Raw genomic sequence first — 12,613 nt, 5'->3', positions numbered from 1 at the left:
GTACGTGGAGGTGGAAATGTGAGGGGGTAAAAGTACGTGGGGTGGAAGTGCAAGGGGGTGGAAGTGCATGGGGTGGAAGTGCATGGGCTGGAAGTGCGTGGGGTTGAAAGTACGTGGGGGTGGAAGTACGTGGGGGTGGAAGTGCGAGGGGGTGAAAATACATGAGGTGAAAGTAAGAGGGGGTGGAAGTGCGAGGGGTTTAAAGTGCAAGGGGATGAAAGTAGGTGAGGGTGGAAGTGCAAGCGGGTGAACGTAGGTGAGGGTGGAAGTGCAAGGGGGTGAACGCAGGTGGAGGTGGAAGTGCGAGAGGGTGGAAGTGCATGTGTTGAAAGTGCGAGGGGTTTAAGGTGCAAGGGGGTGAATCTACATGGAGGTGAATGTGCGAGGGGGTGGAAATGCACGGGGGTGGAAGTGCAAGGGGGTGAAAGTACGTGAAGGTGGAAATGCGAAAGGGGGTGAAAGTACGTGGGGGTGGAAGTGCGTGGGGCGGAAGTGCGAGGGGGCGGAAGTGCGTGGGGTTGAAAGTACGTGGGGGTGGAACTGCGTGGGGTTGGAAGTACGTGGGGGTGGAAGTATGTGGGGGTGGAAATACGTGGGGGTGGAAGTGCGAGGGGTTTAACGTGCAAGGGGATGAAAGTAGGTGAGGGTGGAAGTGCAAGCGGGTGAACGTAGGTGAGGGTGGAAGTGCAAGGGGGTGAACGCAGGTGGAGGTGGAAGTGCGAGAGGGTGGAAGTGCAAGAGGGTGAAAGTGCATGTGTTGAAAGTGCGAGGGGTTTAAGGTGCAAGGGGGTGAATCTACATGGAGGTGAATGTGCGAGGGGGTGGAAATGCGCACGGAAGTGCGAGGGGGCGGAAGTGCATGGGGTTGAAAGTACGTGGGGGTGGAACTGCGTGGGGTTGGAAGTACGTGGGGGTGGAAGTACGTGGGGGTGGAAATACGTGGAGGTGGAAATGCGTGGGGGTAAAAGTACGTGGGGTGGAAGTGCGAGGGGGTGGAAGTGCATGGGCTGGAAGTGCGTGGGGTTGAAAGTACATGGGGGTGGAAGTGCATGGGCTGGAAGTGCGTGGGGTTGAAAGTACGTGGGGGTGGAAGTGCATGGGCTGGAAGTGCATGGGCAGGAAATGCGTGGGGTTGAAAGTACGTGGGGGTGGAAGTGCGAGGGGGTGGAAGCGCATGGGCTGGAAGTGCGTGGGGTTGAAAGTACGTGGGGGTGGAAGTGCATGGGGTGGAAGTACGTGGGGGTGGAAGTGCGAGGGGGTGAAAATACATGAGGTGAAAGTAAGAGGGGGTGGAAGTGCGAGGGGTTTAAAGTGCAAGGGGATGAACGTAGGTGACGGTGGAAGTGCAAGCGGGTGGAAATGCATGAGGTGAAAGTGCGAGAGGGTGGAAGTGCATGGGCTGGAAGTGCGTGGGGTTGAAAGTACGTGGGGTTGGAAGTGCATGGGCAGGAAGTGCGTGGGGTTGAAAGTAAGTGGGGGTGGAAGTACATGGGGTGGAAGTACGTGGGGGTGGAAGTGCGAGGGGGTGAAAATAGATGAGGTGAAAGTAAGAGGGGGTGGAATTGCAAGGGGGTGGAAATGCATGTGGTGAATGTGCGAGGGGTTTAAGGTGCAAGGGGGTGAATCTACATGTGGTGAAAGTGCAATGGGGTGGAAATGCATGAGGTGAAAGTGCGAGAGGGTGAACGTAGGTGAGGGTGGATGTGCAAGGGGGTAAACCTAGGTGGGGGTGAAAGTGCGAGAGGGTTAAGGTGCAAGGGGTTTAAGGTGCGAGGGGGTGAATCTACATGGGGTTGAATGTGTGAAGGGTTGAAAATGAGAGGGTGTGAAAGTGCATGAGGTGAAAGTGTGAGGGGGTGAAAGTGTATGAGGTGAAAGTGCGAGGGGGTGGAGGTGCATGAGGTGAAAGTGCGAGGGGGTGGAAGTGCATGAGGTGAAAGTGCGAGGGGCTGACAGTACGTGGGGGTGGAAGTGCATGAGGTGGAAGTTAGAGGGGTTGTAATTGCATGAGGTGGAAATTCGAGGGGGTGGAAGTGCATAAAGTGAAAGTGCGAGGGGGTGGAAGTGCGAGGGTATGAATCTACGTGGGGGTGAAAGTGCGAGGGGGTGAATGTGTGAATGTGTGGAAGTGCGAGGGGGTGAACGTAGGTGAGGGTGGAAGTGCAAGGGGGTAAACCTAGGTGGGGGTGGAAGTGCGAGGGGGTGAATCTACATGGGGTTGAATGTGCGAGGGGGTGGAAGTGCATGAGGTTAAAATGCGAGGGGGTGGAAGTGCATGAGGTGAAAGTTAGAGGGGTTGTAAGTGCATGAGGTAGAAGTTCGAGGGGGTGGAAGTGCATGAGGTGGAAGTGTGAGGGGGTGGAAGTGCGGGGGGGTAAATCTACGTGGGGGTCAAAGTGTGAAGGGGTGGAAGTGCGAGGGGGTGAACGTAGGTGAGGGTGGAGGTGCAAGGGGGTAAACCCAGGTGGGGGTGGAAGTACGAGAGGGTGGAAGTGCGAGGGGGTGAATCTACATGGGGTTGAATGTGCGAGGGGGTGGAAGTGCATGAGGTTAAAATGCGAGGGGGTGGAAGTGCATGAGGTGAAAGTTAGAGGGGTTGTAAGTGCATGAGGTAGAAGTTCGAGGGGGTGGAAGTGCATGAGGTGAAAATGCGAGGGGGTGGAAGTGCATGAGGTGAAAGTGCGAGGCGGTGACAGTACGAGGGGGTGAATCTACATGGGGTTGAAAGTGCGAGGGTGTGAAAGTGCATGGGGTGAAAGTGCATGAGGTGAAAGTACATAAGGTGAAAGGTGTGACGGGGTGAACGTAGGAGGGGTGGAAGTGCGTGGGGGTGAAAGTGAAGATTAGCCCTCTATTAGCCTCGCAGCAGCCTCGCAGCAGCCTCGCATCAGCCCCGCGCGCGCACGCGCACACACACACACACACACTATTAGCCCCACATTATCCTCCTATGAGCAAAAGACACTGTTGCCCTAAATAAACAGTAAAACATGGATTTTTTTATTACTGCGTTTAGTAAAACAGCGCTAGAGTAACCATTGCCGTGTCGCTTACCCAGCCGTGCAGGTGCAGTTCACAGCCGGTGCGCAGTAGTTTGACTGTCTTATACAGCATTGAAATGGCCGAGACGGTGTCTGGATGATCCATACTTTGATATTTCCACACCCAGCGCCGCTAGCCTAACTGTGACTCTCTGCCACCAGTTAAAAGGAACTCCACTGATTTCTCAAAACTCCTGCATGATTAAGTGGTTGAGATGTAAACAGAGCGTTTCAGAGTGGTGGTGATGGGAATGCATCGCCTTGACTACAGCACAGATATAGACATTTTATTTACCGTCTAGAACCACCAGAGAACCTACACGAGTCTTCTGCGTTTATATGGAATGTTGATGATGGAAAATAGTGGAAAATCTGGAATAATCAGTTTACTTTGGGGACTATTTTGCCGCACAGCGCCCTGCATGTCTCCCTCCACCATGAATGGAGCTTAAGTTCTCTAAACTATCATAAAACAGCGTCTCAGTCATCAGGCAGTGAATTCAGAACCATTTCATGTAGAAACTTTCTGTGAGGGAGCTTTTAGAGGGGGACGTCTGGTTCCTATCATCACCACTATGAGCAGTTCTGACTCCGTACGTTTATCTTGAACAGAGCGTTTCACACCAAACCGATCAGAACCGTTCTGAATGAGTCTGTTTACATTTCACACACTGAATTATGGGTATGTTTTTTTTAAAATCGGTGGAATTCCACTTTAAACCACTGTAGTTCAGTCCTCCACCGCAGCGCGGCGCTCTTAACACCGCTTCTTCTGATCAGCGCGCATGCGCGGCGGTTTCCAGCGAGTTCTGTGAGGCTGAAAATCCGGTGTTAGTTTAGCTTCGAAATATTGACCTGTTTTGTTAATTTAAGAGTAAAATATCCGATTATTACTGTGGTTTTAGTTCTTAGCAGTAAAGCAGTCGGAGCTGTGATGGACTTGGAGAGCGGGACGTACGAGCCCGGGTTTGTGGGGATCAGGTTCTGTCAGGAATGGTGAGATTATCACATCACAGCCTTAATATTTACACTGTTTATGTTATTTACACCGTTTAAAACGCTCATCATGTTAACTGAGTGGAGCACAGCAGCCGGGCTTGGGGTTCAGTGCTGTATAGTTTAAGGCTTATTACAGTCGTAATTAGCAGGTTTATAGCCACATTAATCCGTTTAAACCTTAGTTAGGTTAATAACCTAGTTAGTAGAGTTAAAGGGGATGTCCACTCGCTTTACAAAATTTCCTACACACTTCAATCATGGAGGTGTAAACAAAGTTATTCAGAGTGGTTTGATGTAAATTGATTTGCTATAGTTTTATATAACTATAAAGTTGGTATAAAGTTGGTTGTGGTAAACTATAGAGTACCATAACTTTAAAGCAGCTCAGGTGTCTTTACAGTGGTGGTGATAGGAACCAGAAATCACCATGACTACAACACAGATAGACATTTTATTTACCATCCAGAACCACCAGAGAACACAACCATAGACACACGAGAAGAGAAACTTTTCTAAGGCTGCCCAAATCTGTTTCTGTCATATGTAGAGTGATGTTTGATAGTCTATGACGGTAAAAAAAACACATCAAATCAGTTTTTTTGCCAGTCAGATCCAAGCCACATTTAGAGGTGGTTTGAAATGTGACTCCAGATGGATGTGTATGGTCCACTGGATGCTCTGGACACTCAGATCAGATTTCGGTGTCTCCCACGTCACTCATAACATGGCAAACAGCGACGCTGTCGAGTCCATAGTGATGAAGCTCTGAGATTGAAGAAGAGGTCCAGAGATTCATGATGATGGAGAGAGTTCTGAGAGTTTGGAGAGGAGAAGATGCTCCTCCATCTCTCCTGCATCCACGACAGAAATTCCCACACCAGGGTAGTTACATAGTTACTGACGCCTACATCATTACCACGGCAACCCATAGAGATAGACTGGTCATGTCTGGACACACATATCTGATCTGACCACTCGCAGATATCAGAGCAGACAGTTGCCTCAAGAGATCTGATCTGAGAAATAAACCCGACTGTCCTACAGTCTGAACGCAGACACACACTAGAACTCATAATTTTTCTTTGTTTTACAGTAACAACATGTTGTACCCTAAAGAGGACAAGGAGAACCGTATCCTGCTGTACGCGGTGAGTAACCCTAGATCACTTCTGTTCAGTACTGTATGTAATCACTTCGGTTCTAAAGCTGCTTTATTTCTGTCTGTTTCAGTGCAGGAACTGTGATTACCAGCAGGAGGCAGACAACAGCTGCATATATGTGAACAAAATCACCCACGAAGTGGAGTAAGTGATGTCTTATATAGAGAGACGGGGTGCAGTGTAACATGGGTAGTTAATGTAGTTAAACAGGATCCAGCAGAACGGGCTTTGGGTCTCTGGTGTTCCTGTAGCATCGTCATCTGTGAAGTTTGGCCAGATTCTTCCCCAGATTCACCCTGAACACAGTTTTTACACTGCAAATTTTACACCACCTTCTTCCGAGTAAACAACCGCCCACCTGTCCGGCCGGACACTGAAGAACTGTCGAGCTCTCCTGCTACCCACTTCAGACCAGCTGCCCACGTGCCAGCTACCACCACCTGCCTTGGACTAGCTGCCCACCCTACATTGAAGTTTTCATGGGCTCCTGGCTATTATTACTATTAATACTACTGCTATTAATATTAGTGGTATAATAACTCTGTAGGAAGTTTGACCAGAGGAGGATGGGTCCCCCCCTTGTGTGCCTTAGTTCCTCCCAAGGTTTCTTCCTCAGCTCTGAGGGAGGTTCTCCTTGCCACTGGCTTGCTCACCTGGGGGTTTTTACATTCATGTTAAAACTTTGTCTTTACTGGAATTTTGTGAAGCTGCTTTATGACAGCATCAGTTGTAAAAAGCGCTACAAATAAATTTGATTTGACTTGATTTAATTTACACCCTGATTACTGAGGGGTGAGTGTAAAGCCCTGTTGCAGCCACATCAGTCCAGTAATGTCATCCGTGCAGGATTTGACTGGATAACCTGGATAATCGCGTCACTGCCCTGACGTTCATATCAGCGCTAAGATTAGAATTAAAGGGATCCAAACTGAGGCTGAATGATTCTTCGTGTTTATACTGAAATCGCGATATGAGCTGCTGTTTTAATTGTGTCCTGCATTATTCAGTGCCTTAATCATGGTTAAGTGGGGAGGTTTAACTTATCGAGTCGGAACTTGTGAGCAATTAAACCTGAAGACTTTTTTGGTTAAGAAAAATTAAAACGTTTTCTTGGCCAAAAGAAGTGCTAGAGTTTAACTGCTTAATTGCTTTTAATGATGGGATGGGAGAAAACGTCTCTGTCAGGTTCATGTCGTCTTCTTAAAGTACAGAACGGTTCGCTCCTCTGTGCTCTGGACTGTGTGTAGATTCTGTTCTCACCTAAGAACAAACCTCACATAAGAGGTCATTGGAGAGGCAGAGTCTTCGTAAAAACGACGTACGTGGATTTACAGAGGAATTTCTTCTTTGCAGTTCTGCTCTGTGGTGTGTTTGAGCCTCTTTTCACTGGTCATATTTATTTAGTGCCGTTTGACCCTCAGTCTGTTAGTTAACCAGCCTGTGGGGGTAATATTAACATTTACCCTCCGGCTGGTTTTGTCTGGTGTTGTTTGTGTGAAAATAATCTTTTTAACTTTTTATATTAATAATAATAAGAAAAATCGAAGGACGCTAGGCTGTGTCTCGCTCTTGCACACAACACAGTCATGATCTGACACCTACGCCTTTTCTAAATACCTGTTCTTTACATTTTGTGTTAGAAACACTGTGTTTCTAAACTCAAGTGTTTTAATATTTATTGCATGTTTGCCGGATTTAAAGTTGTTGAAACTGTCGTGTTTCCACAGTGAGCTCACACAGATCATTGCCGATGTATCCCAGGATCCCACGCTGCCCCGGACTGAGGACCATCCATGCCCAAAGTTAGTGCTGAACACTAAGGAGATGTTGCTCTGGTTTATAGCTCTACAAAACAGACTGACGTCCCCATCACTCACTCTTCATTTCACCGTCAGCCTTTATTCTCCATTCTCTCTCTTTATCAGCCAGATATTGATCTATACCATAAATAAATACCTACAAAAATATACATCACACACAGCAGCAGTCAGAGCTCAAATCAACTCTTATGGTGTTTCAGCTGTTGATTTGTTGTGCTACAGTTTGTTTTCAGAAAGCTTATATATGAACATTAGGGCTGAAAAGGTATTGTTTATATAATCTTTATAAATTTAAAAAAAGAGTGCAAGTTTCAAATCACATGAGCTATGATTTGAAGCCCAAAAAAGAGGGATATTCTGGCTTTATTGGGCAAAAATACCACATGGACCTCCTTTTATTAATAAAATTACATTTGGAAAAGCGTCATTCAGTTCTTTTTTTCTTTCTGATCTTTGCACAGATCTGATTGTGCAGATGCTTTTTCACATGTAGGTTTTATTCTGTAGCTCCAGCTTCTCGCCTTGGGAAAAAATAATTTAATTCACTGTCACAACATTTGATCAGAAAAATTGCCTTTAGATTACCCCCCCCAATAGCCAAACAATGTATTTGTTAAATGTAATTTAAAAATTTGTATTTGTTGTTACATTTTTACATTTTATTTAGTTTTAGCAAAAGTTAGATATAGCTAAATATCCATGATCTGCACTGTGCTTTACATTAATCATGTACGTCTGCAATCAGACAGTCACACCCATTGTACTTCACATAAACAGGATATCAGATCAGACCTGCATTTCACAGAGTATCAGTACCTACAGCCCTTGTTTCTGTCCTGTTAAAGGACCATTAGATCGGATTTAACATGGAGACTGGAACACAAACTCATTTCTAAAGGAATCAGATAGTGAAGAGCATCAGACACGATTCTGGAGATGTTCCTACACTTTCAGATGGAGCTGATAAACTAATTTCTAAAGGAATCAGACAGTGAAGAGCATCAGATAGGATTCTGGAGATGTTCCTACACTTTCAGATGGAGCTGATAAACATTCACACAGTTATTTCTGTCCAAGTTCATATTTCACCACACAGTTTAAAATAAACCCAGTTTAAATTAGATTTGGTTAATATGGAGAAACATTCTGAAACACAGTTTAGTGCTTGAATGTTTTTCTAATATATGATGGATTTTTTAAAATATATTTTTCAGAGGCTCGGCTCTTTCACAGTGTGTCTGTATTAGAGGTGTAATAAATGCTAATGTATTGTTTAGAATTCTAATGGAGTCTGTGTTTCCAGGTGTGGCCACAAGGAGGCGGTGTTCTTCCAGTCTCACAGCATGAAAGCTGAGGTACAGTAACAGCAGCACACGCCCTGCAGAGCCACTTTCGCATGTGTTTCTAGGTTGGATACATATCTGATTTGAGGCCTGATCTGATGATCAGCTCAGATCAGAATTCATGTGGTGGTTTTTTTTCCACAGTGCATGTGTTCAGCATTACTGTGGTAACGGTGCCAAATATGAAGTTAGTACCTATAAATGCTGCAAAAGCCTCTGACCCTTTTTCACCTTGGTCTGTAGTGATGAAGCCAAGAGTCGATCAGACTGAATGATCTCAGTGACGATCTCTGCTCTGCTGGTCAGCTGTACTGATGTGGACGAATTGTTTTCGTGTTTGAAATTAATTTATCGAAGTCTCAGGATCACAAAAGTTGCAGGTTGTATGAATAAAGTAGTAGATAATAGTTCTCCTCATCACTACTTTCCAAACCCGCTGCAGCAGCTTCAGCAGCTGTGGACTGAATGAAGAATGAAGAGTTTCTGGCGTGAGGGTCAGTCCTTAGTGATTTCCTGAGTGTCCGTTGGTCAGTTTAACACAGAATGTAGACAGACACATGAATCCAGCAGCTCCACACGGTGAGAGGCAGATGATGTGTATCTCAGCCCCTCTTCATCAACTCATAACTCTGGATGTGAGTCTCGTAGGATCTTGTGATGAGATGGAATGGAAAGGGCGGCTCTACGGATACAGGAAGGGTTTGAACTGGATTTCTGAGCTGACTCATCATGAAGACATTTATAGAAACCGAGAAACATTTAATTTGTTGTGGTGGCATGTTCGTCAATCCCAGGAGATTAAGAACTTGATTGGTTCGTGTGATGTTATTGATTAGAATGAGCGCACGCCTGTAGTTTCAGGCTCATTACTCACATTTGAGTTCCTTACGTTACAGCGAGGCTTGTAACGTGAATGTGGCCTAAAAATTATTTCATGTGTTTGAGCTGTTGATCTCTCATAATCTTCCATCAATGAGTCTAATTTAGAGCCCCACCTCTAAAAACGATTCCTGATTTTTGATGACATCACCGTGCACCAGTGGGGGAGGCAACATACCATTAACCAGTGATGCCCCCCAATAATGTAGAGAAAAGGAGGAAAGGAGAGAAAAGGATGCCCCTGATAGTTTCACTCACTGTTCCATCACAGTTCAGAAGGAAGATCACCTCTAATGAAGATGATCTGTAACAGTCATTTGTGGATAAAGTTCGTTTGAACCAGACATGTAGTTTAAATTAACCCAATTAAACCGTTAAAAAGACCCAACAGAAACTTCTGGATTGCGTTGTATATTAAGTTTTAGAATAGATAAACATACTACAGGGTGGGCCATTTATATGAATACACCCAAATAAAATGGGAATGGTTGGTGATATTATCTTCCTGTTTGTGGCACATTAGTATATGGGAGGGGGAAAACTTTGCAAGATGGGTGGTGACCATGGCGGCCATCAGTTTTTTCAATGGGAAGAGGGTCATGTGACACATCAGACTTATTGAGGATTTCACAGGAAAAACAATGGTTTGCTTGGTTTTAACGTAACTTTATTCTTTCATGAGTTATTTACAAGTTTCTGACCACTTATAAAATGTGTTCAAAGTGCTGCCCATTGTGTTGGATTGTCAATGCAACCCTCTTCTCCCACTCTTCACACACTGATAGCAACACCACAGAAGAAATGTTAGCACAGGCTTCCAGTATCCATAGTTTCAGGTGCTGCACATCTCGTATCTTCACAGCATAGACAATTGCCTTCAGATGACCCCAAAGATATAAGTCTAATGGGGTCACGACGACCAATTTGGAAGCTGGCACGTTCCCTGAGTTTTTCCAGCAAGATGGTGCACCACCACATTATGGGTGTCAGGTCCGAGCATTCCTAGATTAACAGTTTCCTGGAAGGTGGATTGGTTGTCGTGGGCCAGTAGAATGGCCCCCAAGGTCTCCCGATCTGACCACCGTAGACTTTTATCTTTGAAGTCATCTGAAGGCAATTGTCTATGCTGTGAAGATACGAGATGTGCAGCACCTGAAACTACGGATACTGAAAGCCTGTGCTAGCATTTCTTCTGTGTGTGTTTGTTCTGTGTAATGTGTGTCTGTGTAACGTGTGTGTGTGTCTGTGTTCTCTGTAACGTGTGTGTGTTTGTTCTGTGTAACCTGTGTCTGTGTAACGTTTGTGTGTGTGTGTTCTCTGTAACGTGTGTGTGTTCTCTGTAACGTGTGTGTGTTCTCTGTAACGTGTGTGTGTCTATTCTCTGTAACGTGTGTGCAGAGGTGTAAAATTCAGGATTTTGTTCCCATGGCCTGGCTTCTCTAGTTAGATCAAAGCACCAGGGAGCTGTCCAGGCAGTATGTATGTCTGTTCTCTGTAACGTGTGTGTGTGTGTGTGTGTGTTCTCTGTAACGTGTGTGTGTGTTCTCTGTAACGTGTGTGTGTGTGTGTGTTCTCTGTAACGCGTGTGTGTGTCTGTGTTCTCTGTAACGTGTGTCTGTGTAACGTGTGTGTGTGTGTTCTGTGTAACGTGTGTGTGTGTGTTCTGTGAAACGTTTTTTTTCTCTCTGTTACGTGTCTGTGTGTGTGTGTGTGTGTTCTCTGTAATGTGTATGTGTGTACGTGTGTTCTCTAACGTGTGTGTGTGTCTGTTCTCTGTAACGTGTGTGTGTCTGTTCTCTGTAACGTGTGTTTGTGTGTGTTCTCTGTAACGTGTGTGTGTGTGTGTGTGTGTGTGTGTGTGTCTGTTCTTTGTAACGTGTGTGTGTCTGTGTGTCTGTTCTCTGTAATGTGTCTCTGTGTGTGTTCTCTTTAACGTGTGTGTGTGTTCTCTGTAACCTGTGTGTCTGTTCTCTGTAACGTGTGTTCTATGTAACGTGTGTGTGTGTGTCTGTTCTTTGTAATGTGTGTGTGTCTGTGTGTCTGTTCTCTGTAATGTGTGTTCGTGTGTGTTCTCTGTAACGTGTCTCTGTGTGTGTTCTCTGTAACCTGTGTGTGTGTTCTCTGTAACGTTTGTGTTCTCTGTAACGTGTGTGTGTGTGTGTGTGTGTGTGTATTCTCTGTAACGTGTGTGTGTGTGTGTGTGTGTGTCTGTTCTCTGTAACGTGTGTGTGTGTGTGTGTGTGTGTGTGTGTGTGTGTTCTCTGTAACGTACGTTTGTGTGTTCTCTGTAACGTGTGTGTGTGTGTGTGTATTCTCTGTAATGTGTGTGTGTGTGTGTTCCATGCCAGAAAGGCTGTCTGTTTTTCTCCTTTCCACACCCCCCCACAAACAAAACGACTTGCCTGCCTATCCTGCTAACTCCATGAGCAAAAATGAGCAGCTTAGATACAAACAAGAAAGTTCACAACAAACATAAACAACAAGGCCTCCTCTCCCCAGCTCTCTCTCTCCTTTCTTCCAGCATGGGCCACCTTTGAACCAGAAGCCCCGTGTTTTGTGTATCGTGTGTGTGTGTGTTCTATGTAACGTGCGTGTCCTCTGTGACGTGCGTGTCCTCTGTGACGTGCGTGTCCTCTGTGACCTGCGTGTTCTCTGTAACGTGCGTGTTCTCTGTAACGTGTGTGTGTGTGTTCTCTGTAACGTGTGTGTGTGTGTGTGTGTGTGTGTGTGTTGTTCTCTAATGTGTACTGCAGGACGCTATGCGGCTATACTATGTGTGCACGGCGCCACACTGTGGACACAGATGGACGGAGTGAGGAGGAGGACGGTGGAGGATGAAGCTCCTGAGGCTGGAGATGTGAAGGTTTAGTGTCGGTCAAGAACTTGAGGACTGAGTCGACTCTGCAGACGGAGGCTCTGAGTTCTGTAATATTAAATGTTTTTACAGTTTTTTATTAAAGATGCTACACAAATACATGAGCTTTGATGTTGTGTATAAATGACAATCAGGACACGATGCCACAGAGGGTCCTTCAAGCAATGCTGAACAGCGGTCACCAGCAGTGCTCCTAGAGATCCACCTTTCTGCTGATCAACCCCACCTGACCATCTGTATTGCCCTCAACTGGACGAGCTGAGTTGGGATCAGCTTGGAGGTGAAACGTGAAGGACAGTAGATCTCCAGGAGGCGGACTGGTGACCGCTGACGTTCAGGAACTGGTTTTCGTTGCCTAAAAAACTGTGTTTGAAAAAGGCGTGAGTGTGAAGAACATTTTGAAGCTGTTTTACTCTATATTTCAGGTTTTTTGGGAACAAGATGTTATTAAATGATAATGTAAAAATTTATTAAGAAATTACTAAATAATTTTATA

The 12,613-nt window shown here is 45.6% G+C and overlaps 2 protein-coding genes across 3 annotated transcripts; one reads left to right on the top strand and one right to left on the bottom strand.

Annotated features, from left to right (window-relative positions):
* Positions 1-795: 795 nt before the first annotated feature.
* Positions 796-3,147, bottom strand: LOC119263723 (early nodulin-75-like). The gene is made up of 2 exons (XM_037540210.1): positions 3,055-3,147; positions 796-1,719 (listed from the first exon to the last, which is right to left on the bottom strand). Exons 1-2 carry the CDS (start codon positions 3,145-3,147, stop codon positions 796-798), a joined length of 1,017 nt encoding a protein of 338 aa, XP_037396107.1.
* A 662-nt stretch (positions 3,148-3,809) lies between these two features.
* polr2i (RNA polymerase II subunit I) lies at positions 3,810-12,216 on the top strand. 2 transcript variants are annotated; one of them, XM_037539849.1, is made up of 6 exons: positions 3,810-4,037; positions 5,134-5,188; positions 5,271-5,344; positions 6,928-7,002; positions 8,324-8,375; positions 10,641-10,830. In XM_037539849.1, exons 1-6 carry the CDS (start codon positions 3,976-3,978, stop codon positions 10,683-10,685), a joined length of 363 nt encoding a protein of 120 aa, XP_037395746.1. In that variant the 5' UTR covers positions 3,810-3,975; the 3' UTR covers positions 10,686-10,830. The 2 variants fall into 2 exon arrangements, with proteins under 2 accessions (XP_037395746.1, XP_017542036.1); XM_017686547.2 differs by lacking the exon at positions 10,641-10,830 and adding an exon at positions 11,996-12,216 and having other exon boundaries at positions 3,813-4,037.
* The last annotated feature ends 397 nt before the right edge of the window (positions 12,217-12,613 follow it).

Source organism: Pygocentrus nattereri, chromosome 7, assembly GCF_015220715.1.
Source record: "Pygocentrus nattereri isolate fPygNat1 chromosome 7, fPygNat1.pri, whole genome shotgun sequence".
Taxonomy (NCBI): Eukaryota; Metazoa; Chordata; class Actinopteri; order Characiformes; family Serrasalmidae; genus Pygocentrus; species Pygocentrus nattereri.
This window is presented reverse-complemented; position numbering and strand designations above follow the sequence as displayed.